This window comes from Marmota flaviventris, chromosome 2 (genome assembly GCF_047511675.1).
Source record: "Marmota flaviventris isolate mMarFla1 chromosome 2, mMarFla1.hap1, whole genome shotgun sequence".
In the NCBI taxonomy this organism is placed as follows: Eukaryota; Metazoa; Chordata; class Mammalia; order Rodentia; family Sciuridae; genus Marmota; species Marmota flaviventris.
The window spans coordinates 76,785,763-76,810,965 of NC_092499.1; the positions used below are offsets into that span (position 1 = coordinate 76,785,763).

The 25,203-nt window shown below is 39.6% G+C and overlaps 1 protein-coding gene across 1 annotated transcript in view; it reads left to right on the forward strand.

Annotated features, from left to right (window-relative positions):
• Window positions 1-21,826, forward strand: part of Atg14 (autophagy related 14) — a 39,737-nt gene extending 17,911 nt beyond the window's left edge. Inside the window, exons 4-10 of the mRNA XM_027929714.2 lie at window positions 3,222-3,303; window positions 6,813-7,050; window positions 10,379-10,608; window positions 11,760-11,877; window positions 13,229-13,319; window positions 13,402-13,487; window positions 19,090-21,826. Coding sequence (XP_027785515.2) covers window positions 3,222-3,303; window positions 6,813-7,050; window positions 10,379-10,608; window positions 11,760-11,877; window positions 13,229-13,319; window positions 13,402-13,487; window positions 19,090-19,396 — 1,152 coding nt within the window. The 3' untranslated portion in view covers window positions 19,397-21,826. The remainder of the gene's footprint in view (window positions 1-3,221; window positions 3,304-6,812; window positions 7,051-10,378; window positions 10,609-11,759; window positions 11,878-13,228; window positions 13,320-13,401; window positions 13,488-19,089) is intronic.
• The last annotated feature ends 3,377 nt before the right edge of the window (window positions 21,827-25,203 follow it).

Below are 25,203 nucleotides of genomic sequence, written 5' to 3' on the forward strand. Positions count from 1 at the left end.
CTCCATTGTGTATATAAAACCACATTTTCTTTATTCATCCATTGATGGACACCTAGGCTGGTTCCGTAGTTTGGCTATTGTGAATTGTACTGCTATAAACATGGGTGTGCATGTGTCACTGTAGTATGATGACTTGAATTCTTTAGGATAAATACAGAAGTGGGGTAGCTGGGTCACATGGTGGTTCCATGCCTAGTCCTTTGAGGAACCTCCGTACTGATTTTCATACCAGTTGTACTAATTTACAGTTCCACTAACAGTGTAAAAATGTTTCTTTTTCTCCACACAGCATTTATTGTTTGTATTCTTGATTGCTATTAGTATGTGAAATATTATTAGTATGTAGTTTTGGTTTGCATTTTCCTAATATTAGTATGTAGTTTTGGTTTGCATTTTCCTAATTGCTGATAATATTGAACATTTTTCCATATACTTGTTGACTGTATTTCTTTTGAGAAGTGTTTGTTTAGTTCATTGTCCATTTATTAATTGGGTTACTTGCCCTGTGTGTGTGTGTGTGGGTTTGTATATTCTAGATATTAATCCTCTCAGAAGAAGGACTAGCAAAGATTTTTCTCCCGTTTTGTAGTTTCTCTCTTTGCATTTCAATTATTTGTTTGTTTGTTTTGCTGTGCAGAAGCTTTTTAATTTGATGTCGTCCCATTTATTAACTCTTGGCATTATTTCCTGAGCTTTAGGGGTCCTATTGAGAAGGTCATTGCTTGTATCTATATGCTGGAGTTATGTTTTTTTCTAGAAGTTGCATTGTTTTTGGTCTAATTTTGAGGTCTTTGATCCATTTTGAGTTGATTTTTTTGGAGGGTAAAATACAAGGGTCTAGCTTCGTTCTTGTACATATGGATAACCAGTTTTCTCAGCACCATTTTTGAAAAGGCTATCTTTTCTTCAATTTATTTTTGGCACTTTTGTCAAAGAACAAATGACTGTAGATGTGTGGGTTTGTCTCTGTGTCTTCTATTCTGTACCATTGATCTATGTTTCTGTTTTCATGCCAGTACCATGCAGTTTTTGTTACTATAGCTCTGAGTATAATTTGAAGTCAGATATTGTGATACCTCCAGCAATGCTGTTTTGGTTATAATTGCTTTGGCTATTCTGGGTCTTTTATTCTTCAAAATGAATTTTAGGACTGTTTTTTCTAGTACTGTGAAGAATGTCATTGATATTTTAAGGGAGATTGCATTGAATCTGAATGTTGCTTTTGATAGTATGGACATTTTTAACAATATTAATTATGCCCATCCATGAATATGGGAAGTCTTTTCATTTTCTGAGGTCTTCAATATTTTTCTTCAATGTTCTGTAGAGTAGTTTCATTGTAGATAGAGGTCTTTCATCTCCTTGGTTAGATTTATTCCTGAGATTTTTTTTTTTCTTTTGAGGCTATTGTGAATAGAGTTGTTTTCCTTATTTCTTTCTCAGCAGAGTCATGATTGGTGTATAGGAAAGCTGTTGATTTTGTAACCTGCTACTTTGCCAGATTTGTTTGTTAGCTATAGCAGTCTTGGGTGGAGTGTTTTGGATCTTCTAGTTTCAGATCATCTGTAAACAGTGATAATTTGATTTCTTCCTTGCCTATTTTTATCCCTTGTATTTTCCTTCTCTTGCCTAATTGCTCTGGCTAGAATTTCTAGTCAGTATTGATTCTTAAAAACCACTACCTTTTAGAATGAAAATCTCTCAGGTCTAGGGGTGTAGCTCAGTGGTAGAATACTTGCCTAGCATGTGCACCTGGGTTTGATCCCCAGCACCCCCCCACCCCCCCCCCCCCCACACACACACAGCAGCAGCAGTGAAGATAACTCTTTTCCAATTTATTTCTGAAGTTGTCAGTCCCTCTGAGTCCATTCTTTTTTTTTTTTTTTTTTTGGAGTTGCTTAACTACCCTGACACATTCCCCACCCCCCACCCCCTTTTTTTTGCTTTGAGACAGGGTCTCGCTAAGTTACATAGAGCCTTTCTAAGTTGCTGGAGATTGCCTCAAACTTTGATCCTCTTGTCTCAGCTTCCTAAACTGCTGGGCTTACAGTTGTGAGCCACTGCACCCAGCTGAATCTGTTCTTGAATGTCTCTTTGGGTTCATTGGAGAGAATAAAAGTTCCCCTTCTGTCACTTCCCTACAGCCTGTTTTGTGTCTTTTGCCATAGACTACTTAGATAAGTGTTAATGCTATACACATTGGAACATTGTTGTAAGTTTTTAAGTGTCCATATTTATGGAGGTATTAGAAAATAATCATACTGTTTAACTTAAAGTATGGTCCCATTTTTTTTTTTTTTTTGATCTTTTATTCATGTTAGCGGTAGCTATTACCCGGCTGTGCCATTCCTGGTGATATAAGAAGGTAATTTCACTGGGCACAGTGGCACATACCTGTAATCCCAGTAATTTGAAAGGTTGAGGCAGGAGGGTCGCAAGTTCAAGGCTAGCTTCAGCAACTTAGCAAGACCCAGTTCAGAATTTTAAAAAATGCTGGGATGTGGCTCATTGGTAAAATGCCCTTGGATTCAATCCCTGGTGCCAAAAAAATAAATAAATAGTCAATTTCATGTTTCACATAATTTTCTGAGCATTTCAGAAAATTGTTACTTGTTATACACTTTAAAAATAAAACTGGTTTCAGTGCAGTTTTTATTTCTATGCCCTGCATAGGAATAATTTACTTACTGTGTGAGATCATACAGTAATGTTAATAGTGTCTTAGTAACCATCACTCAAAGTGTAGATCAGTGCATCAATAAGACTTTTTGTAATGATGCAAATATCCTTTGTCTCCACCCTCCAAAATGATAGCACTAGCTATGTGTGGTGTTGACCTTTTGACACGTGGGTAGACTAAGTAAGAAACTGATGTATTTTTCTTTGATGTAATTTTAATTGAGTTTTAAATAGCCGCATGTGACTAGGAGCTAGCTGTATACTGGACAGAGCAAGTGAAGAATTTTCAACATTTTTCTCTTTGCTCATTGACACATGGAAAAGAACTATGTGAATTTCTTTCTCAATTTCCTAGCAGCTTTTGCATTGAACCAGAAAAATGTTTTCTTTTTTGTAATCTACCATAGTTACGATACCTATACTAGATATGATTATGTTGCTCATTTTATTATGTTTTCTAATGTATGCATGAAAATAAGTAGTGATCCTAGATAATCATATTAATCATAAGAGATTAATGTTTGATATATGCTTTTTTCCAGAGATGGAAAATAATGTCTTGTAAGATGAGGATTGAACAGCTAAAACAAACCATATGTAAAGGAAATGAAGAAATGAAGAAAAGTAAGTAATTTCCCCCCTTCTATCCAGTCCTAGTAAAGGGCTTATGTGGAATTTTATGGGATTAATAAACTAAAGGGATGGCAAAAGAGAGGCAGGATAACAGCAATATCCACTTGGAAAAATTTACAAGTTGAGCATCTCATACCTGTAATGCTCAGGACTAGAAATGTTTCAGATTTCCGATTTTTTTTTTAATTTTTGCATTTACATTAATGAGATATCTTGGGACTGCATCCCATGTCTAAACAAAAAATTTCTTTGTTGCATATATACCTTGTACACATAGTGTAGAGATAATTTTATGCATTATTTTTAGTGCGTATGTCTTTTGGCTGTGATTTGTCTCATTATGTCAGGTGTGGAATTTTCTTTTTGTGGCATGATATTGATTCTCAAAAAGTCTTGGATTTGTAGTGTATTTTTTAATTTCAAATTTTCTTATCAGGTATGCTCAACCTGTACTTGCATTCCCTTCTTCTTAAAAGACATTCGTATAAGGAATTATATAAACATACCATTTAGAGCCCTTCAGGAACCTGCTATTCTTCCCAGTTAAAGTAAGGAAGTGCTCACCTGGGCATGATGGCATATGCCATAATCCCAGCAACTCCATAGGCCAAGGCAGGAGGATTGCAAGTTCAAAACTGACCTCAGCAAATTAGCAAGGCCCTGTCTCAAAATAAAAAGGGCTGAGGATGTGGCTCAGTGGTTAAGTGCTCTGAATTTCAATTCTTATTACCAAAAAATAAATTAAATACATTAATTAAAATAAAATAAAAAATAATCTGTGTGCAGTGAGTGGCATGTCTGTAATCCCAGTGACTAGGGAGGCGGAGATGGGAGGATTGCAAGTTTGAGGCCAGCCTCAGAAAATTAGGCCCTAGGCAACTTAGTGAGACCCTGTCTCAAAATAAACAAAAAGGGCCAGGGATGTAGTTGTTAAAGCACCTCTGGGGCTGAGGTTGTGGCTCAGTGATAAGAGTTCTTGCCTAGCACATGTGAGGCACTTGGTTCGATCCTCAGCACCACATACAAATAAATAAAGATATCGTGTCCATCTACAACTAAAAAAACAATTTTTTTAAAAGCACCTCTGAATTCAATCCCCAATATAATAATAATAATAATATGATGATGATGATGACGACGATGACGATGATGACAACGACAACAATGAAGAAGAAGAAGAAGAACAACAACAACAACTAGGGAGCTTACTAGTAACTTAGTGGTAGTGGCTCCTGGGTTCAATACCTAGTACCACAAAAAGGAAAGGAGAACAAAAAGGAAGGGCCAAGCATGTAGTTCAGTGGTAGAGCACATGCTTTGCTCTTGGTTTGACCCCCAGCATCACAAAATGAAAAGGCAAATGGGAGCAAATACTTCTTAATTCCTTAATTAATAGGAAACTCGGTCTAACTTGGTATTCACTTATAATAATCATTAGCTCATGCCAGAAGCACAGTATACTGACTTTTTCCTCTTAGTGAATCTCCTACATATTTTAATCTTTACAGATTTTACATTACATTTGAATACTTCATTCTTAAGTGGTTGTCAAAATTTGAGTACTTTTAGCAATCCTACATCCTTAGAAACATGTATTTTTTTTTATTTTATTGGTTGTTCAAAACATTAAGAAACATGTATTTTTGAAGATGAATGTTTTAAAGTTTAGAATGAGTCACCTTCTACCTCGTGAATCCCTTTGTCTTTGTTGCTTTCAGAAGCATCAAAGTATTTTATAGTGGCATGTCATGGAGTAAAAGCTTCCTTTGAAAACGTTCTAATAAAGAACTTGTGTGGAGTTGCAAGCTAGAGAAGCGGGGCAGCATGGAGCGAGTGGTGCTCAGAGCTACAGCCAGCCAGTGATCCACTGCATTTGGCTTGCATTCCTCCAAGTTTTGGGTTCCATAGCAGCATAGGCACTCATTACTTAACATTATTTCGCCTTTTTACCCCATCCTCCCATGGTGTTCAGACTAGGGTTTGCCACCAGCCATCTGTTTGTGAAGTTATTTGTGAAGTGTAGAATGTACTGAGCATGCACATTTCTCTGATAAGCAAGTTGAAAGCTTTGGTCAGCTCTTTTTAGAAGGTTCCTAAACCCCAAAACAAAAACACCCGCCACGGAAAATAAAAAACATAGTTCTAAAGCAGTGCAGTCTGTGACAATGGTTAATGTTTCTAGCAAATTGTCAGTCACCTGGTGACTATGTTAAACTATAGAGAGAAAATCCTGGGATCCCCCTAGACTTAGAAAAATGATCACACATTTGAACGTTGTGGCAATATTGTGTTGCCCTGTTGAAGAAAAATGATTCTACATGATTATTCTGAATTTATGTACTTCCCTCGCCTGCCATGGGTATTAGGGATGGAACCCAGGGCCTTGTACACCAGCAAGGCCTGTTCTCTTGCTATGATTGGCAACAGTTTGCAGGCCATCCCAGATCCATGGGCCTCATTTTGAGTAGTATGGCTGCCTGCCAGGGTAGGGAACTGTTGCTCTGTAAATGAGGTCTTATTCCCACCTTCTAGGCCATACTCTCACAATTTTGTGAAAAATTTTGAAGGAGTTGATTCCAGAAGTGATCTTGGCCTCAGCTCATGAATTAAGACCATGCCACCCAATAGTCTGTTTGTTTTTAACCTGTGATGTTGGACTATCACAGGTATGAAAGAAAGGGCACAGATGATAAACTTCAAAGCCTGATGACTCACTTCACAATTTTTCAGTTTTAGAGTTTCACAATATAGTTAAATACAGATATCTGGCATAGATAAGGAAGTTAAATTATATAACAGTTGCAGGGTTGAGTTTATCTGTGCTGCAATCAGTTACTTATTTGAAGATGCAAGATTAGATGATAGAATGTTTTCACATTTTTCTGGGTTTAGTGGCATATGCTTGTAATCCAGTGACTCAGGAGTCTAAGACAAGAAGATAGGAGGTTCAAGGCCAGCTTGGACAAGTTAGACTTATGTAATAAGTCCCAGTCTCAAAATAAAAAAGGATATAGCTCATTGGTAAAACACTCCTGTGTTTAATCTCTAATACCTAAAAGGAAAAAAAAAAGTTTTGCCATTTTGAGGGAGATGAAAAGGACAGCTCTATGTTCTGGATCTGCACTGGTTGCATATGTGGTGACCATGGTGATTTCTTGCCACCTGTGAAGGTTTATAATATTAGATTTGAAACTGTCCCCAAAAGTCTTGACTTAGCACCGTGGCTGAACATACTCCTTTGAACACCTGTAAAAGCTCAGTAGAGATCATGAAAAGGGATAAACTTGCTGCATGAGACTGAATCTTTAAGACGTTCTCATTGAGTAGAAATGGTAAAGAGATGCATCTAAGGAAGAGTAAAACCATTAGAAGGAAATCTCATACCTGCAACTGAACAGGTAGGCTGAGAGGTCCTCAGAAAGATACTTAATGCACACACAGATACTGCAGCACACAGGAACTGTTTGCAGAGATAATTGTGTGGTGTTTATACATTTTAGATTCTGAAGGCCTTCTGAAAACCAAGGAAAAGAACCAGAAGCTGTATAGTCGAGCACAACGGCACCAAGAGAAAAAGGAGAAGATTCAGAGGCATAATCGCAAACTTGGTGACCTGGTGGAAAAAAAAACCAATGACTTAAGAAGTCATTATGAGCGTCTGGCAAGTCTTCGGCGATCCCATATATTAGAGCTCACCTCTGTCATTTTTCCAATTGATGAAGTAAAGACTGGTATGAGGTACAATAAGCAAGGCTTTTGATTCTAGGAATAGGTACTCCAAATGTTGTTTTTCAAGTTCCAAATATTATTTTTCAAGCATATATTAAGTGTCATTCTAGGGTCATTGGTTTTCCTGATAATGAATTTTAAGTCTTATCTGTGCAAAGTTGGGGAGACAGCCAGGGTGAGGGGCATGGTCCACATATGTGCTCTCACAGAGGTTATATGTGACTCACCCTCCTGGTTAAGACCTACCTGCTGGGTCATGTCAGTTGCATTCCCAGCCAGACCATTAGATGTTCGCTCTGGGGCGTGTTCTTGAACATCATCCAAGTCTGATTTCCCTACATATTTAAGTAGGGATGGAAAAATCCCTACTTTGCAGAGAAATCATGACCTGATATGTAGGAAAACACCTAGTGCTGGTTCTCTTAGATGGTGGGTACACATGTTGACTTCACCTTTTCCTGGTAACTGGCTTTTATTATATTAGCTGTTGTCAGTTGAATGCTGTGATTTTAGTCTCAGGCACAAATGCATGGGGATCCTCAGAAATTAGGGATGCACAAATACAGTGGTCCCCCACCTGGTTCTTCATCCGAATCACCCATGGGCTTTTGAAAACTAAAGTTCCAGAGGGCACGCCACCAGCCTCCCAATCCATCTCAGAATACATCTGTAGATGCTGCTGATGATCAGCAGCTTTGGAAACAACCACTGAAGGCTCTTGTGTGCTCTGGCCGACCACCAGGCTATTTCCAGTTGAGGATATTCTGTCTGTTTTGGTTCCTCGGTCTCCAGCATCGAGGAATCAGGCAGTGAAAGCAACCTTTCTTGCCTGTACTGCAGCCTGGCCTTTGGTCTGTTGCCATAATTGGCTTCCTAAAAACCCAGAGGTCTGATATTTGCTTCCAGGTAATTTGTTATTAGTAAGAGTTAACAAATAGAAAAATAAAAGCACAGATTTTAAATAGAGCAGAATAGGAAGTTCAGAAGCAAACTCTACCAGGGCAACTTAGATCAGTGGGGAGAAGTTGGATTGTCCAAAAATTGAGACAAGGACAGCTGGCTAAGCCTTTGAGAGGTAGAAGCTGGCTAACTAGAACCTTATGCCAAATGAAGTTCTGATGGGTCAACAATATTAACGTTAAAACATGTCACAATAGAAAAAAGACTAAGGCCCTGTTCCAGATTTTAGGAGACCAACAACTGAATGCAGTGTGTGATCCTGTATTGGATCCTGGGCCCACAAAATGCTATCAAAAGGCTAATCAGAGCTACAGAGTTGAGTAATCTGTTAGATGAGTTCATAGTATAGTAGCAGTGTTAATTACCTAGTTTTGATTATTGTATTTTCCTGGGTTGATAATTTGGGGAAGTTGAGTAAAGTGTATACAGAAAAACTTTAAAATTCTTGCAACTTTCCCATAAAATAGAAATTTTCTCAAGAAGAAAACATGTCATATGTTACATAATGACTCTTCAGTCAACAGATTACATATCCAACAGTGGTCCCATAAGATTATGTCACCTATTGATGTTGTGCTGTCTTAATTTGTGAAGTACATTCTTTGATGTTTGCACAGTAATGAAATTGCCTAGTGATAGATTTCTCAAAACATATCCCCTTTGCTGAGTGACACATGACTGTGTTGTGTACTAGAAGAGAAAACATGGTGAAGAATTTTCTCTTCTTCTGTGCCTGTGCTGGTTTATAATCATTTTTAAACTGTGTATTTTGTAGGTATAATATTTTTACTGTTTATTATATTTAATGTACCTATAATATTTAAGCTGGTTATTTTGAAGTTATCCATCCATAAAATACGATTTTCATTCATTTGTATTTCTCTATACTTCTTTGAATGGAGTAGAAAGAGTTAGAAGTATAGTTTAGAACTGGCCACAGTATCCCAGCCCCTAGTCTCATCTGTGATAGCAGCAGGAGTTAACCTGGTGGTGGTATGTTACACCGAAGGAAAAGAGATTGAGAACCACTGGCCACAAGGACAGAATGTTAGCTCTGGAGGCCCTTCTCAGGCTGCTAATTGCTTTTCCTACACTATCTTTTAGCACTTTCTTTTTGCATCTTACACACCAACCAGTCCAAACAGCTCTGTTCCCAAAGCACACTGTTTCTTTGCCCTCTTTGCATTTGTACCTGCTGTCCTTCTCATGGTTGATTTCTGTTCCACACTTTAAGCTAGCAGTTCTTAAAAGATGGTACGTGCATCTCTGCAGATCTAAGATGCTGAAGGGAGTCTGTGCTATGTCAAAACTGCCTTTATAGTAATACTAATAAGTTTTCCTTTTTCACCGTGTTGGCATTTGCACTGGTGGCTCAAAAGCCATGGTGGGAGTTGAAACCTCTGGCAGGAACACTAAACTGTAGTAATAGTCATTATAGTCTACTGTATACTTGCAGTTATTAAAAACAGGTAGTTTTACCTAATGTTTTCAGTGCAACAGTGAAAATTATTAATGTTATCATATCTTGACCTTTTAGTGCACATCTTTTTAAGTCCAGTAGGATGAAATGGGAAGTGTGCATAAAGCACTCTAGCTGCATACTGAGGAACTAAGAGTTGGCTCAGGGGAAAGCACTTGAGTGAGTTGCTTCTTTCTTGGGATACTATTTTTACTTGAAAGAACAACAGAAAGTCTTGAATATTAAAAGAGATTTTTCAAAAGGGTGAGATAGGACTGCGGATATAGCTCCATTGGTAGAGTGTTTGCCTTGCATGCACAAGGCCATGGATTCAATCCCTAGCACCACACAAAGAAAAAAGAAACAATATAACTTTACTAATTTTTTGTTTTGAAAAAGATTTTTTTTACATAAAACTGCTAACATCTAATGGTTTTTTTCCCCAGCTATAATTCATTTAGGTGCTCAAGCAAACATTAATCCAGCAAGTATTTATTGAGCATTTAGTATTTCCCAGTGTGTGTGTCAGCTTTGTTGTCACTGGGTTTACTACTTTTTAATGAACTAACTTAGAACTTTACTCATTTTTAATGTCAAATACAATTAAGTATCTGTATTCCAACCCAGATAAGCAAAATTTATTTGAGATCCTAAAAGTTTGTAAGCATGGGAAGGGGTGTTGGAGCCACATACTTTGAGAACTGAATGTCGGACCCTAGCTCACAGTGCCATCTTCCTCACATTGTGTGACCTTCTGTGCCACTTTGATCATCTTCTCTGATGGTAAATACTTGCCTGTATTTCAGTTGAAGTCCTGTGCTTACAGGCAACTCTTCAGTATTCTGCTTTGTGTGGCAAGTGTATTGCCTGCCCTCAGAAACCCTATCTCTTGAAATCCATATGTCTCCTGATTTTCAGAGATCCTGCAGATGTGTCTTCCGAGAGCGACAGTGCCATGACCTCCAGCACTGTCAGCAAACTTGCCGAAGCCCGGAGGACAACTTACCTCTCTGGAAGATGGGTCTGTGATGACCACAATGGCGACACCAGCATTAGCATTACAGGGCCATGGATTAGCCTTCCTAACAATGGGGACTACTCTGCCTACTATAATTGGGTGGAAGAGAAGAAAACAACACAGGGGCCCGGTGAGAAACGAAATATCTTTGAAAATTTGTGTGTATCTTAATTGGTGTAAAATTTACATAATTTTAAAGTGAACAATTCAGTGGCATTTAGTACACACACCATTGTGGCACTAGCATCTCTGTTTAGATCTTAAAACATTTCCGTTACCCCAAACTCACTCCATGGCATGAAGGTATCACTCCCCCTCCTCCTCCCCCCAACTCTAGGCCACCACTAATTTACTTTCTACCTATAGACAGCCTGTGCAGGACAGCTCATAAACAGAATCAGAATGTATGGCCTTTGTGTCCACTGCTTTCTCTTACCTTCCCTGTCTTAAGGTTCACATTAAGGTATATATCAGTACTCCACTGCTTTTTTATGGCAAAATAATCCATTGTATGGCTAAACCACATTTTGTTTATTTAGTTTGAAAGCGTGTCTGTTTTTAAATATTTCACTTTTGGGGGTTAATGTTGCTTGATTTATATAAAAAACCTTATTTTTAAGAAGTGTATTTAGTCTATTAAGTTTCATTTTTAGTTTATCACTTTGTACCATGTTTGTTTTAGTAGTCCTAAATGGAAATTGAAATATTCCTAATAGTTAGAAAATTCCTGCACCTTATATCTGGTGGAGAATTGTTCATTTATTCATTCAGCTCATTTAGTGAGGAAGGGCTATGTCATGCACGGTGCCAATTACTAGTGATAAAAGGTGGCTGCCCTTTGCCTTTCTCTGGGGAGACAGGAAATGGTTTTTTTCACCAGCTAGAATTCATTTAGGTACTCAAGCATACATGAATGGTCAGTGGCACCGTACACTGAGAGGGTGCCATCAGGAGCCAACAGCATGGGGGTACATATAAAGGAAAGGCCTCTCTGGGGTGACATTTAAGTTGGAATTGTTTGGGTGATAACAAAATTATCATGTCCAAGCAAATTAGACTTTAATTTTATTTATGTCTGGCCTGTTATACTCATTTGCTTATGTTGCATTTCATTCAGCAAACAAACAATAAAAATGAACCATTTATGTCTGGCCATGGAGTAGGAAGTAAAAAGTTAACAGTGATGTGATGGTAAAATTACAGATCATAAAATCTCGACCATTGAATATTTTTATTGAGGTTAAAGTTGTTGTATAAATAAGTCTTGCTTTTGTCCTTTAGACATGGAGCATAATAACCCTGCACACACCATTAGTGCTGCCTTGTGTTACGCCACACAGCTGGTCAACATTTTGTCTCATATACTTGATGTCAATCTTCCTAAGAAGCTGTGCAACAGGCAAGTAATTGAAGGTGGTGATCTTATCCTTACTGTGGCTCTCTAGAGTTTCTGATTAATTTAAAAATCTGTATTCAGGGCTGGGGATGTGGCTCAAGCGGTAGCGCGCTTGCCTGGCATGCGTGCGGCCCGGGTTCGATCCTCAGCACCACATACAAACAAAGATGTTATGTCCGCCAAAAACTAAAAAATAAATATTAAAAAAAAAAAAATCTGTATACAAATTTGTTTGACAACGGCACATGAAGTCTGAGAAGACCACAGAGAATTGTTCCACTTGAAAAAATAACAAAAGGAAAAATCAGGATATTCACAAGATATGCTGAGATCCTCATATATATGTATATATAAGAGATGGATAAATTGTAAAAGTTGGGAGTTTTTGATTTTGTATTTCTTTTTAAGAAAAGAAAAAATTTAAAATTTTAAGTATTTTAAGATACAGTTTACCCAGTTCCCTTTAACATCTTCCTCCCATCCTCCAGGTAATTGCCCTCATATTTCATTTCAAGCAGATGTAAACTTCTTATTACTATCTCTCCATAAACACAAAGATAGCATGCCAAAGTGTTTTGCATTTATATGTTTTTATTTATGTAACACATAATTATTGAACACCTATTGTGTGCAGACACTGGGCACTGGAGTACCTTGAAGACAAAAACAGTCCCTACCCTCTTGGAGCTTACATTTTAATGAATGGCATCAATAAAAAACATTGTGTGAGGTGGTGATACATGCTGTGGAGAACAATGAAACAGGATGAGAGAGGGGATGTGGCCGCAGGGAAGGGCTTTCTGCATTCGAGTGGGCAGGGATGTTGGCACATGTGAGTGTAAGGGAGGAAAGGAACATGCCATGGGGACCCCTAAGGAAAAATGCTGAGGTAGAGATGGCAGGTGCAAAGCCCTGGGAGGCACGAGTGTTAAGAGCAATGGAAGCAGAGGGCAGCAGGGAGCTATTGTAAGCTTTGGGCTGTCGTTCTGCATAAGTTGGCAGTTGCCAAGTTTTCCCTTCTCTGCATATACCAAGGTCCTACCAGTCCCCTGTTAAATAATGCTTCAAGGAATAATCTCGTACTTTTGCCATTTCCTGAGTGTGCAAGTATTTGCATAGAATGAATTCCTGAAATAGAATTACTTGATCAAAGGGTCCACACATTTGTAATTTTGTGTGGATGTAGAGAAATTGCTATCTACGAGGACAGTACTTTATTCTTAGAAAGTTTCTGTTAATGGCAATTTACTAAAGAGGCAAAGGACACAGTATGTGTTATATTGAACTCTTCAAAATGAACACTTGAACATAGAATTTCCTCAGAAAAATAATTTACAAATTTTTTTTTTAACAGTGAGTTTTGTGGAGAAAATCTCAGCAAACAGAAATTTACTCGAGCAGTGAAGAAACTCAATACAAATATCCTTTACCTTTGTTTTTCTCAGGTATGGAAAATATGCTATAAATTAAATTTTTAAAAATTTGTTGCATAGTTGAAAATATTAACCAACTCTTTGCTTTTTCTAGCATGTAAATTTAGATCAGTTACAACCACTGCATACCCTCAGGAATTTAATGTACCTGGTCAGTTCAAACTCGGAACACCTGGGCAGGTAAGAAGAGTGTGTGTTGCTTTTCTTCAGGTATGTTTTTGTGACTACATTGAAGTAGAGGTATCATGTGAACTGGCAGAGTACTCCCTGTTCTCCAGTTCCCAATCTTCCAAAAAAGACAAAAAGTGTATAGTTCTTCACTGAATGAAACAATAGCTATCATCTTTGAACTTTTATGGTCCTCTTGCACTCGTTATTCAGAGAAAATTAGCATCAAACATATGTATCACCTAAAATGCAGTAGAAGAACCCAAATATTCCTGGGATAGGCCCACCTTGTGCTTTCCAAGGACCAAGTCTCTCAGCCTGGAAAAGCTTGAATTAGATGAGGCTCATCTTTGCTACCCCTGCTCTAGGTTCATACCCTTTTTTCCTTGCTCTAGCAGTATACATTTCTGCTGAGATGGGCTATGGCTAATGTATTCACACTTTTGAAAGACAGCTCAAAGAAAAATAGGATTTGTGGTAGATGATTTTGCACAATTGTAGGCTAATATAAGTGCTCTGAGTGTTTAATATAGGCTAGACTAAGCTATGATGTTTAGTAGATTAGGTATATTAAATGCATTTTTAACTCAGGATTTTTAACTTATTGGTTTATTGGGGTATGGCTCCATTGTAAGTTGAGCATGTGTTTATTTTTTATTTATTTATTTATTTTAGAAAGAGAGAGAGAGGGAGGGAGAGAGATAGAATTTTTTTAATATTTATTTTTTAGATTTCGGCAGACACAACACCTTTGTATGTGGTGCTGAGGATTGAACCCAGGCCACATGCAAGCATGTGGCTTGAGCCACATCCCCAGCCCTTGAGCATGTGTTTAAAGAAAATGAATAACTTTTTACTCAGTGTGTTTCCTGACTGCCCGCTAGGCAGTATGAGGAGTGGGACTGAACAAAAGAAGGGCTGAGGTAGTGATATCCCTTATGATTTTTTTTCTGGGATAGAAAGGCTCAGAATTGCAGAAATGCCACTTCTTCCCAAAAGGAAAACTGATCAGCATTTCAACAGATATTTCATGGAGTTTGACAAGCTCATTCTAAAGTTCAGCTGGAATCATACTCTGCAAGGAAATTTGGGGAAAAAAATTCAAAGGGATGGGCTTGGCCCCTTTGAAAACATAATATAAAGCTAATCAAAACAAGGTGGTGTTAGCATGCAAAAGGGTATAGCAGTTAGAATGAAGAGTCTCCAAACAGATCTTTATATATGTGTAATATATATAAAATAGGGGTGGCAAGTTGAATCAGATATAGTATTGGGTCAGTTGGTATTCAACTGGGGAAGAAATTGGATTCATACCACATTCCATATACAGAAATAAATTCCAGATGATATAAAAGATGTTATTTAAAAAAAAAAAAAAAAACTAGAAAGGACAATGTTCCATAATCATAGGGTGGGGAGAGAATTCACAAGCAAGCCACAAAACCCAAAATGTAAAGGAAAGGAGTTTGACTAAATGTTCACTAAAAAGTAAAGGTTTAAAAAAAAAAAAAAAAATATATATATATATATATATATATATATATATATATATATATATATATATAAAAAGTAAAGGTTTAGTAAAAGAGATATCATTAACAAAGTTAAAAGACCAGTGTCTTTTACACTTGCAACCTGTGTAATAGGCAGCAGATTAAATCTAGATTACAGACCAATGAAAGAAAGATAAACAACCAAATAGGAAAAATAGACAAAGAATTCAAAGGGTTACACAAGAGAGATGTAACAAAAAAAATTTTCAGCCTTAATCAAGAATAAAGAAATGCTAGTGATGCACGGTGGCGCATGCCTGTAAACTCTGTAATTTAGGAGGCTGAGCAAGGAAAATCACAGGTTGGAAGCCAGCCTGGGCAATTTACAAGACCCTATCTCAAAATTTTAAAAAGGGCTGGGGCTGTAACTCAGTGTATAGAACAACTCTAAGTTCAATAACCAGTACTGCAAAAAATAAATGCAAATTCAAAATATGTTTCCATATTTCAACCATCATTTGAGAAGATGGAAAGAACTAATGATATTCAACATGGGAACTGTTAGGAAGCAGGCAGGCATACTCCCACCCATGGTTACTTTGGAGGGTCCAAAGTTTCCTATAGGCTTACCTTTCAGTCACCTCTTCCATTTAGAGGGCTATGCCCTGCAAAAGGACACACATCTGGCTGACGGTCGCATCTGAGTTCACAGTCTGAACCCATGGTCAGGATAGAGCTACTGAAGTTCCCAGTCGGAATGAAGACCTACAGGAATGTGGACAGAGCCTGGTTGGGACTTCCTGTTTCCATGCACTTGGCAGAACCAAGGATCCTCTTCTGAATCAAGAATTATAGTTGTCTTAGAATGAATTCAAACTTGCAAAATTTGCAAAAACAAAAATAGCAAAGACTCATATGCTGTTTACCCAGATTCACCTATAGTTAAACAGAGTCCCCCACCCCTTTTTAATAGAACTTTCAGGCTGCCATTCTGCCTGAGTGGGTGTCTCCTTCAGGACATCGCATCAGGAGGCAGCATCCACCTGCTCCTGGCAGGGGATACTCACTCGATGCCCAGTCAAGATGCTTTCCAGTTCCCCACTGTGTACTTCTATGTTTTTCCTTCCTTGCAGCTAATAAGCATTCTGTGGGGGAAACACTTCTTGCCAGAATTTCCCCCTGGACTTAAGTGTCAGTTAATGGATCTTCCCTGATCTCATCTTTATTATGGTGGTGCTTACATTAACACATCATTTTCAAATAAGATGTTTTGCTTAGGAGACTTTTAGAAAGCCAAAAAGGTCAGTTTGTTACCTTACTTGATAGAAAAACTCCCTACAACAGCATCATAATAAAATGAATAGTCTGGCTTCAGGGTCTTGAATAAAATCATAGTAATTATTCGGCTAAACTACAAATTAAACAATTCTATAATCTTTATTTCATAAGACATTAAGGAAAGAAGAATGCATTCTTTCACTGCTTGGTTCTCCTCCAGCTCAGGGGATGTCAGGCCATAGAAATAATGCAGAGAAGCAGGCAAGGGCTCTGTCCTCCTCCTGTGGCTTCTCAGGAACATAGGTTCCTGAGAACCAAAATTATTCCAAACTGGCTGCTTTAGGGATCTTCCATTTGTTTATCATTTTAAGTACTTCTTGGAGCACTTGCTCCAAGCCAAGAAGACTCTGCCCTGGGGGATTCCAGGCAGAGAACTGGAGTCTAGTTAGACTCCCCCAGGAAAGACTCTGCCTGGAAGAAGGGCCCTTTCCTCCTGTGTCACTTTTGCCTGGCTCCTGGGACCCGTGAAAGGGTATCTAGGGACAGTGGCAATCCTAGGCTGAGAGGACTTCAGGAGTAGATAAAGTAGCATCAAGGAAGAAGAGAGAACAGGCTGAGCCTCCAAAGTTAGAAGGAAGAGGATATGGGAGAGTGTTAATTTTGGCTCCTGCCTAGGGATGGCAAGGTCTAGTGTCTAGGGGGGTAGGGGAGCCCAAGAAGGTGTTCAAAATGTGAACATTTTTAGTAGGCAGATGCCATGAGGAGGTAGCTCTCCAGAATGAGGCAGATAGGAGGTCATTGGGTAGGGCCCTGAGCTAGAGTGGACCTTCGAGAATGTAGAGGAGGGGAGAAGTCCTAACTGACCTGCTTTGAGATAGGTTGACTGGCTCAGATACCTAAGAAGATGAGTCTGAGTCATTAGTTACCCTCCGACTGAGAGATTGGGCAAGCAATGGCATATTTGGGAGTAGAGCTTAGGAGAATAGCTTACCAAAGAAAAAGGGAAGGGAGAAGAGTTTTGAGTGTAAGGAGAACCTTAAGGAAACAGATCTGCAGAGCTAAAGTACCAGCGTCAGTGCTCATTTAGTGAGGGAAAGATGTTTTTTTTAATACCAGGGATTGAACTCTGGCATTTAACCACATCCCCACCATGGCTTTTTTCATTCATTCATTTATTTTTTTATTTGGCGGCGGGGGGTGGGTGATTGAACTCAGGGACACTTGTCCACTGAGCCATATCCTCAGCCCTCTTTTGTATTTTATTCAGAGACAGAGTCTCAATGAGTTGCTGGGTCTGGCCCCAAAGTTGTGATCCTCCTTCCCCAGCCTCCCAAGTTGCTGGGTTTATAGGTATGCACCACCATGCCCAGCCAGGGAAAGTTTTAAGAAACCTCCCTCTGGTCACCCCCTCCAGCCCTTGCAAAATGACTTCCAGGCAGGTGAAAACCTAGAAAGCTTGCGTTGAAGAGCTCTTTATAGGTTGCTCACAGGAGACCAAGAAGAAAAACCCTACAGGTATATCTATTTAATGAATAGTTGTCCTAAAAACATTACCTGAAATATCAATGTTAGCTGTTGCTGCTCTATTCCAGCTGGGAAGCAAAGTTGTCTTAGAAGAATAAGAGGTGTGGACCCTGGAGAAAGTAAGCCAGAAGGTGTAGCTTTAGTGCAATACACAGGAGACAGACCTCTAGCCCTTTTTTCATTCCAGACTGGAAAGAATTTTGGACCACAGACAAAATATGGCTGGATATTTCTCATTGGTTGTTTTTGTTAATCTATTATTTTCCCCCTAAGTAATTATCAGTAAAACTCTTAAGTGAACTGAGGCCTCCTGTGCTTATTGGCAATAGTAGGAAGATAGGGGATACTGGAGGGACTCAGTTCTGCTCTTCCGTGGACTCCAGGGATCATGGGACGGGGTGGCTGCCCAGTGCCCCCAAAGCACAAACTGACAGACATTTGAAGGGAGGCAAAAAGCAGAAAGGTCCATCCCACTGTGTGGCACCAAGGAGCTGGGCAGGATGAGCCCTAAGGAAAGGTAGGGTCCTTTGGGAAATAGTTTTCTCCTGAAATGCCGTATAGAAGCAGGCCTCACTGCAGATGAATATGTTCTAGATAGTTTTTGTCGTTCTGTGTAACAAACATGTCTTTGGAAAATCATGAATCAATATTTTCATGTGTGTGCAGGAGCGTGACCATAATCCAGAGAAGCTGCTGACCTGTAGACAACTACACCACTTAGCTTTTTTGAGTCTTAAGAGATTTTATAATTTGGGGCTTCCATAAGGCAGGGACTATCTGTATAGTTTCCTTTGTATACCACTAAATAATATACCAGAGTATGCATCAAGTGACCATTTTTGTCGGAATTGTATCATCCATGCATAGTGCACTTATTAAAAATTGGAAGCCATAGTTTGGACCCCCAGCATGGGCTGTGTCTATGGATGGGTTTTCTTTCTAACCAGGAAATACATAAATACATAAAAAAAGTGGGGTATTATGATTTTATTATAATAAAATAATAACGGCAGTCGGCATTTGGGTAAAGAAAACAGTTGTATAGCCTCAGCAACTTATTGAAACCCTGTCCCTAAATAAAGTATAAAAAAGGGCTGGGGATGTGGCTCAGTGGTTAAGCACACCTGGGTTCAATTCCTGGTACCAATAAAACAAAAAACAGTTATAGATCAGCTGTGAGTGCTGTGTCAACTTAAGAAACTGTGTGGTGATGGGCTCTGGGTCCCTTGGTCCTGTTGGGTAGGGTCTTAGGGAAGACCGCATCTAATCTCCTGGAAATGGTGATTGTCTAAAAGTAGTCCCTTACTGTGTGCACATAGGTCGGGACCTTTTGAAGTGCGAGCAGACCTTGAGGAGTCCATGGAATTTGTGGATCCTGGAGTCGCTGGAGAATCAGATGAGAGTGGAGATGAGCACATAAGTGACGAGGAAACTGATCTGGGCACAGACTGGGAGAACTTGCCAAGCCCCCGGTTCTGTGATATCCCTTCCCAGCCTGTGGAAGTCTCCCAGAGCCAGAGTACCCAGGTGTCCCCACCCATTGCAAGCAGCAGTGCTGGCGGGATGATCTCCTCTGCTGCGGCCTCTGTGACTTCCTGGTTCAAAGCTTATACCGGACACCGTTAATAAGTATGGACTCAAACATGCCAGATTTGTACCACAAAAGCTCTCCCACTGCACTCTAGGGAATCCTGTTTAGTTAAGATAGTGCCTGGAACAAAAGTAAGTTAAACCATTGTTTTAAGCAGGGAGAGGAGCATTTCTGCTTGTGAGGTAGCTGTGATGGTGACTGACATGCTTATGATGTAGAAGAGGGCACAAAGGTTCTTCTGTGCAGACCTGTGCACGTGGTTGGTGGTGTTTGTTGAAGTCGTTTTTCTGGGTACCATCTGGTCCCAGGCCTCGCAGGCCTGGTCAGTGAGCTGGTCCTAGTGATGCTAAGACTTTGCCTGACACTACTTTCTAAAGGTAGGTCGAACCATAAGGAATTGGTTCCTCACGAGGACTTGAAAGAAAAACTGAGTTTTTCTGCCATCAATTTTTGTGCGGAGAATCTGTAGGCAATTAGAAATATTTTCTTTGTAACTTGGTCATCTTTGGCTTTTAGATCAAGGATTTTGGTTCTTGTTTGGGAGGGGGTGGTTTTTTGAGGGAAAGGAGTAGTTTATTTAATTTGTGCTGCTCCATTGTAGCTTTTCACATTCCTGCTTTCCTTTCCCTCCATACCAAAGAAACTAAGGTCTTTTTGTTCTGTAGGACCCACATTCATGAACAGAAGAAATCCTAGCTGCAATAATGTCTTAGAACAAGTTTAAACTATTTTCTTGTAGTCTGAGTGGAATTAAGCTCATTCTTACCTAGGTTATTGAATTCCTGCCATCCACGCTATGTTCATTCTTACATGGAACTTATTTTCTGTGATCGAAAATAAGTCATTAAGGCCATTCATTCCTGCGTGTGAGCTTACTGCCTATCTAGGCACAGGTTAAAAGCCGCTTAGTTAAGAGGTCTTTTGTTATTCTCGCAGTTTGTTTCGGAGGGATTTAGTAGATGGCACCACAGGTTTCCAGGGAAAACCATTCTGCTTGTTTCCAAGGTGTGTGTGGCTCCGAAAGTGCTGCCTTTGCCCAGAATGCAGAGCACATCCTTGTAGCTGGTGCTGCTCTTCTCTACCCTGGGGAAAGCTCAATAAAGAACTTACCCTCACCAAGAGATCATTTCCAGCTAATGTGTTTTGTCATTCTCCTAGTGACAATCTTACAGAAAACTATAATGAAAGAGGCATTATGTACAAATATGTAAGTAGTTTATTTTTAATAACTGCAAAAAATAATCTTATGTAACTACAAAAGAATCCTTATCAAATTTCTACTAGACATTATTACCATACCATATCTTAGTGTGATTAGCATGATAGTACCTCACATAAATCATTGGGGGGTTCGCCATGCCCTGGCTTCTCATTATAATTATTATAGTTGATACTCCAAATCCGAGGTGCTACTTCTAGCCTTGGCTATTGGTATATTTGGTGTTTGGTGGAGTTTTGGGTAGAATTGCAGAAGGGAGTTTACTCCTGTTTAGGAGTCCCAAGTTCCCTGGCTCTAAGAATTTTCCACTTGTGAGGAAACAGTTTTTTTCATCTTGTGGGTTCTTATACAGCTGGTCTCTTTGTTTTAAGTACTCAGTTTTGTGATTCTTGGGCTTGTATTTTACCATCCAGTTCTGGTATTCATAGAGTGGATATGGTAGAATGAACAAATACCAAATGAATTTACAAACCATGAATGAGATGAAGCTAAAGAATAGAATTCAGAGATTACAAATTCATGTCTAGAGTAATTGAACAAAACAAGGATGTGAGAAATCTGGGGATTGATTGATAAGATATATTTTGTTAGTATCAACTAGAGGCACTTTATGTTGGGTGAAATGATCAAACCCTTTAAAGGTTTTGAACACCAACAAACTGGCTTACACTGCTGAAATATTTGGGGTTACATTATTTTGCACTGGATCCATCCTGTAAATATTCTTAAATACACATTTCAACCACTTTTTTCTACTCTTTTTGCTGCTCATTAAAGTCTTTCATGTAGGTGCCAGAATCATATATATAAACAACTTTATTAAAAAGCTGGTATTTTTTTTTTAAACAAAAAGCCATAGAATTTGGTCATGTTTCCATTTTAAAATGATTTATTGAAACAAGGTAATACTACTAAAAACCCACAGGCACCAAATAGGCTGCTTTAAATGGTCTTGCAAAAGACATGTTTAGGTAATGGAATAAAACTTAAAGTTTTGCACTTCTGTAAATTAAGGGGGAAACAGTATGTCACCACTGGGTATGGTAGACAGGACTCACTTAAGTACTTGTGTGTAATTTGGGAAAACATTCGGTGGCATGTTGTTCAAAGAACTAGTGTCTAAGAATCTTCTCTCAGTGTCATGTTGCAGGAATTTCCCGTTGCTCTGCAACTTCCAAACCAGTTTGAGTCATACAAATGTTTTCTAAACTTTTATTGTATTACTGCAATAAATCTTTTAACAGTACTTTGCTAATGTCTTTTTCAAACTTACTTCAACTACTACATTGAGGGTAGCAAGAATGAACGCTAGTGGGGGATACACACACACACACACACACATACTTTTTTGGGGGGGCAGGTAAGAAAAAGTGTTCTGTTAATACATTCATTAATTATATATCATGGTGGTATTAATAACAATTCATCCTTGGCAAACTGAGAAAATTGATTGCTTACCAGTTTCTTTGGCAGCCATAGTATGTGTGTGACTTATAATAATAATTTGGTTTTTTACAACAGACAAGAGTGGGCCTCCAAGGTACCCACATGCAACCAGCAAGAAAAAAATGTTAGAAGAGACTGAGTAGTTTTGAAGGATTCCGCTCCCCACCCACTCATGGTACTTTTCAGGTTATCGTGGAGAGAGGATAACAAGTGGCTGCTTTAGAAGAGCCTGGCCTGCCAGGAGAAACAGAGGCACTGCTACCATGTCACTCCCAACCCTTTAATTGGAGTAGGCCATCCAGGAACAGGAGGAATAGGCAAGGAAGTGAAAGGCTTCTCCAACAGGCTGTGAGAAATTCCCCATCCCTAGAGTTATATAATGGTTGATGCAGGAAGCACAGGAAATTTGCAAGTGGACTCGAACAAGCCATCTGCACCTTAGTTGTGAAACTCTCAATAAGGAAAACCATCATCTCCCCCCATTCTGAGATCTGGTGAGAAAAAAAAACTGGAAAGTTACATAAGTGAATTTTTTTTAAAGGAGCAACCAGTGGGGAAAACTCAAAGATGTAAAATAATAAGAGTCAAATCAGTGATTTTTTTTTTTTTTTCATGAGCTTTTGTAGGAAGGAGTCATAGGGAGAGTGGAAATGTGATGGAGACTTTAGCCCATCAGGGGGAAATTGGCAGGAGCTATTTAAGGACACCAGGTAAGCAATGAACAGGCTAGAGTCGGGTGAGTGAAAAATCCTCAGGGGTTGTAAAAGTCCTGTGGCTGAGGCATTGATCTCTCTTTATCATTGTCCCTTATCCCCACATCCTTGTGTATGCCATTTTAGAATTTTCTGTATGACTTTAAGATGAGGACTTTAATTTGAGGAAAGTGCTTTCCTGCCCTTCCTAGCAGCTTATTTTCTGGAATATAAGTGCTGTGATTTGTGATTATTAGATGGGAAGAGGCATCTCCAGCATAAGGTTGATTAAAGAATGATAGGAGCAGAGCACCTGTGATCAGCAATTTAATAGTTGCCTTCCAAATAGGGAGGATTATGTCTAGTGACCATGGGGAGAAACACCTATATTCTGGTGCAGGGGCCACTGGTACTATCTTAAGGGAATTCTGCTACCCTTCTTGATGGCCTTTGAGTGCCATTCCACCCACTACAGCCTGAGCATTTAGAGTTCACCATGCCCAGAGCCCTTTTGTGCTTCCATCTCTCCAGATCCTAGCTACCCTGTCATCCTTTGAACTGAAGAATCAACATCACCTGAGAGCTTGTTAGAAATACAGGTTTTGGGGTACCATCTTAGACCCACTGTCAGAATCTCCAGCAATTCACCTGTGCATTAATGTATAAAGAACACAGATATAGAGCTACAACTGTCAGATGGAAATAATGTAACCCCTATGTGTGGCTCTCATTTAAAAGTTGAGAAACATGAAATTTATAAAGTGTTATTCAACATTCTCATATTGAAAAAAAAAATGGATACCTGGTTAAATATTTTATAGTACATCTCAAATGGGACTAGCCAGTTTCAAGTGTTGAATAGCTACCTGTGGCTAGTGGCCTCCACAGGATGGCACAGCTTTTGCTAGAGCTTAGTGAGCACCTTCTCAATTATGCATTAAGGGCCTCCCAAAGTTCATCAAGTTTAGGAAACAGGTTCTCTCTGTTGGCATTTCAGTTCTTTCTCCCTTCCCAGCTGCAACTCTAGTGGCTCTGCTCCCCTTAAATAGCACAGGGTCAAAACCACCATCTAGAATTGAGGCACTGCTACCATGTCACTCCCATGGAGAGGAAGGATGACGCCTTGCTGTGGTTTTGCTTAAGCCAATTTGATATAAACACTCTGGACATCACCCAGGGTGCATAACCACAATGTTTGCTCTTCCCATGAACTTGTGCAAACATCAGCTATGACCACAAACTTCATAGTGAGCATGTCAAAAGGGACTGCACCTTTCCAGCACAGGTACTTCCACCAACTCAGAAGAGATTGCAACACTAGCTTAACAATGAATCCAAAGGAAAGATGGGGCTAGAAAGGATCTGATTCCACCGGTGCCTGACACTGTGCAGTAGAAAATACATTTAAACACAACATAGTAACTGATATTTGGCTTAAATAACTAGCTCTTATTGTTGCCAACTGCAGTGTACAGAAAGAAGAGATTTGGTACAAGGTGGTGACAAGTCCGTTACAATGGTGGCTGGGAAAAGCTTAGGATAGACCCCTGAGGTCATGCCATAACCATCAGCCTGCAGCTTTTGGCAATAACAGAGCCTAGATTATACCAAATGCTTGACAATGACTGTTAAAGAACCACTCCTCCCCTCACCCATGGGTGTTATGGGAGCTTCCCTATATACAAAATGCTCCCATGTGACCAGCGATGAACAGAGGAAGATCACCCAAGACCCCCTCTGTCCCTCACCTCAGGCTTCTCATCCTAGATTGAAAATTAATAGTTTTGCTCTGAACAGCACAAACCTGCCAATACCCCTCACATTAAGAGCGTCACTAACAAGGCATGCAGACATTTTACAGAGGGTGTACCACATGAGGCGCTGAGGGTAGTGGTACAAACTAGTGGTTTCGTCAGTGCAGTGGTCAGAGGTTCATATGCAGTGATATATAGGAGGGGCATGTGATGGTCTATATGCACAGAGTTCTGGAAGACAACTGGTCCACCATGGTGAGTGGACGTATGGGGTGGATCTCAGAAGGAGGTCTGGCTGGGCACAATTCAGGAGCCACTTATCAAGCAGGAAAGAACTTTATTTTTAGAATGCACAGGCTGCACCATGCTAGCTCTTCAGGAATTCCCTCAGAGCCCAACTGCCACCACCGGCTCTTCCCGCCCTTGAGGCCGATTGGCTGGGTCGAGTGGGCAGAGCCAAAGAATCCCCCAATGAGCAGCTCCATGGTCTGAAAGGGCGGGGAAACAGCCCAATGACACCGCAGAGGAGCCAATCAGCTGGAAGTTTGCTGGGGCCGCTTCAGCTGTGGCTCTCAACAAGGTACCTCCTAAACACAGGGGCTCCAGGCTTAGGCAGTAACTGTAAGGATTACTTTGACAAAAGCCTGAAAAAGCAAACTTTAATCTTAAGCTTTTGTTCCTTTCTAATTCACACATTCCTTGTGTCTCTGCTCTCATCTGCTGGACAGGGG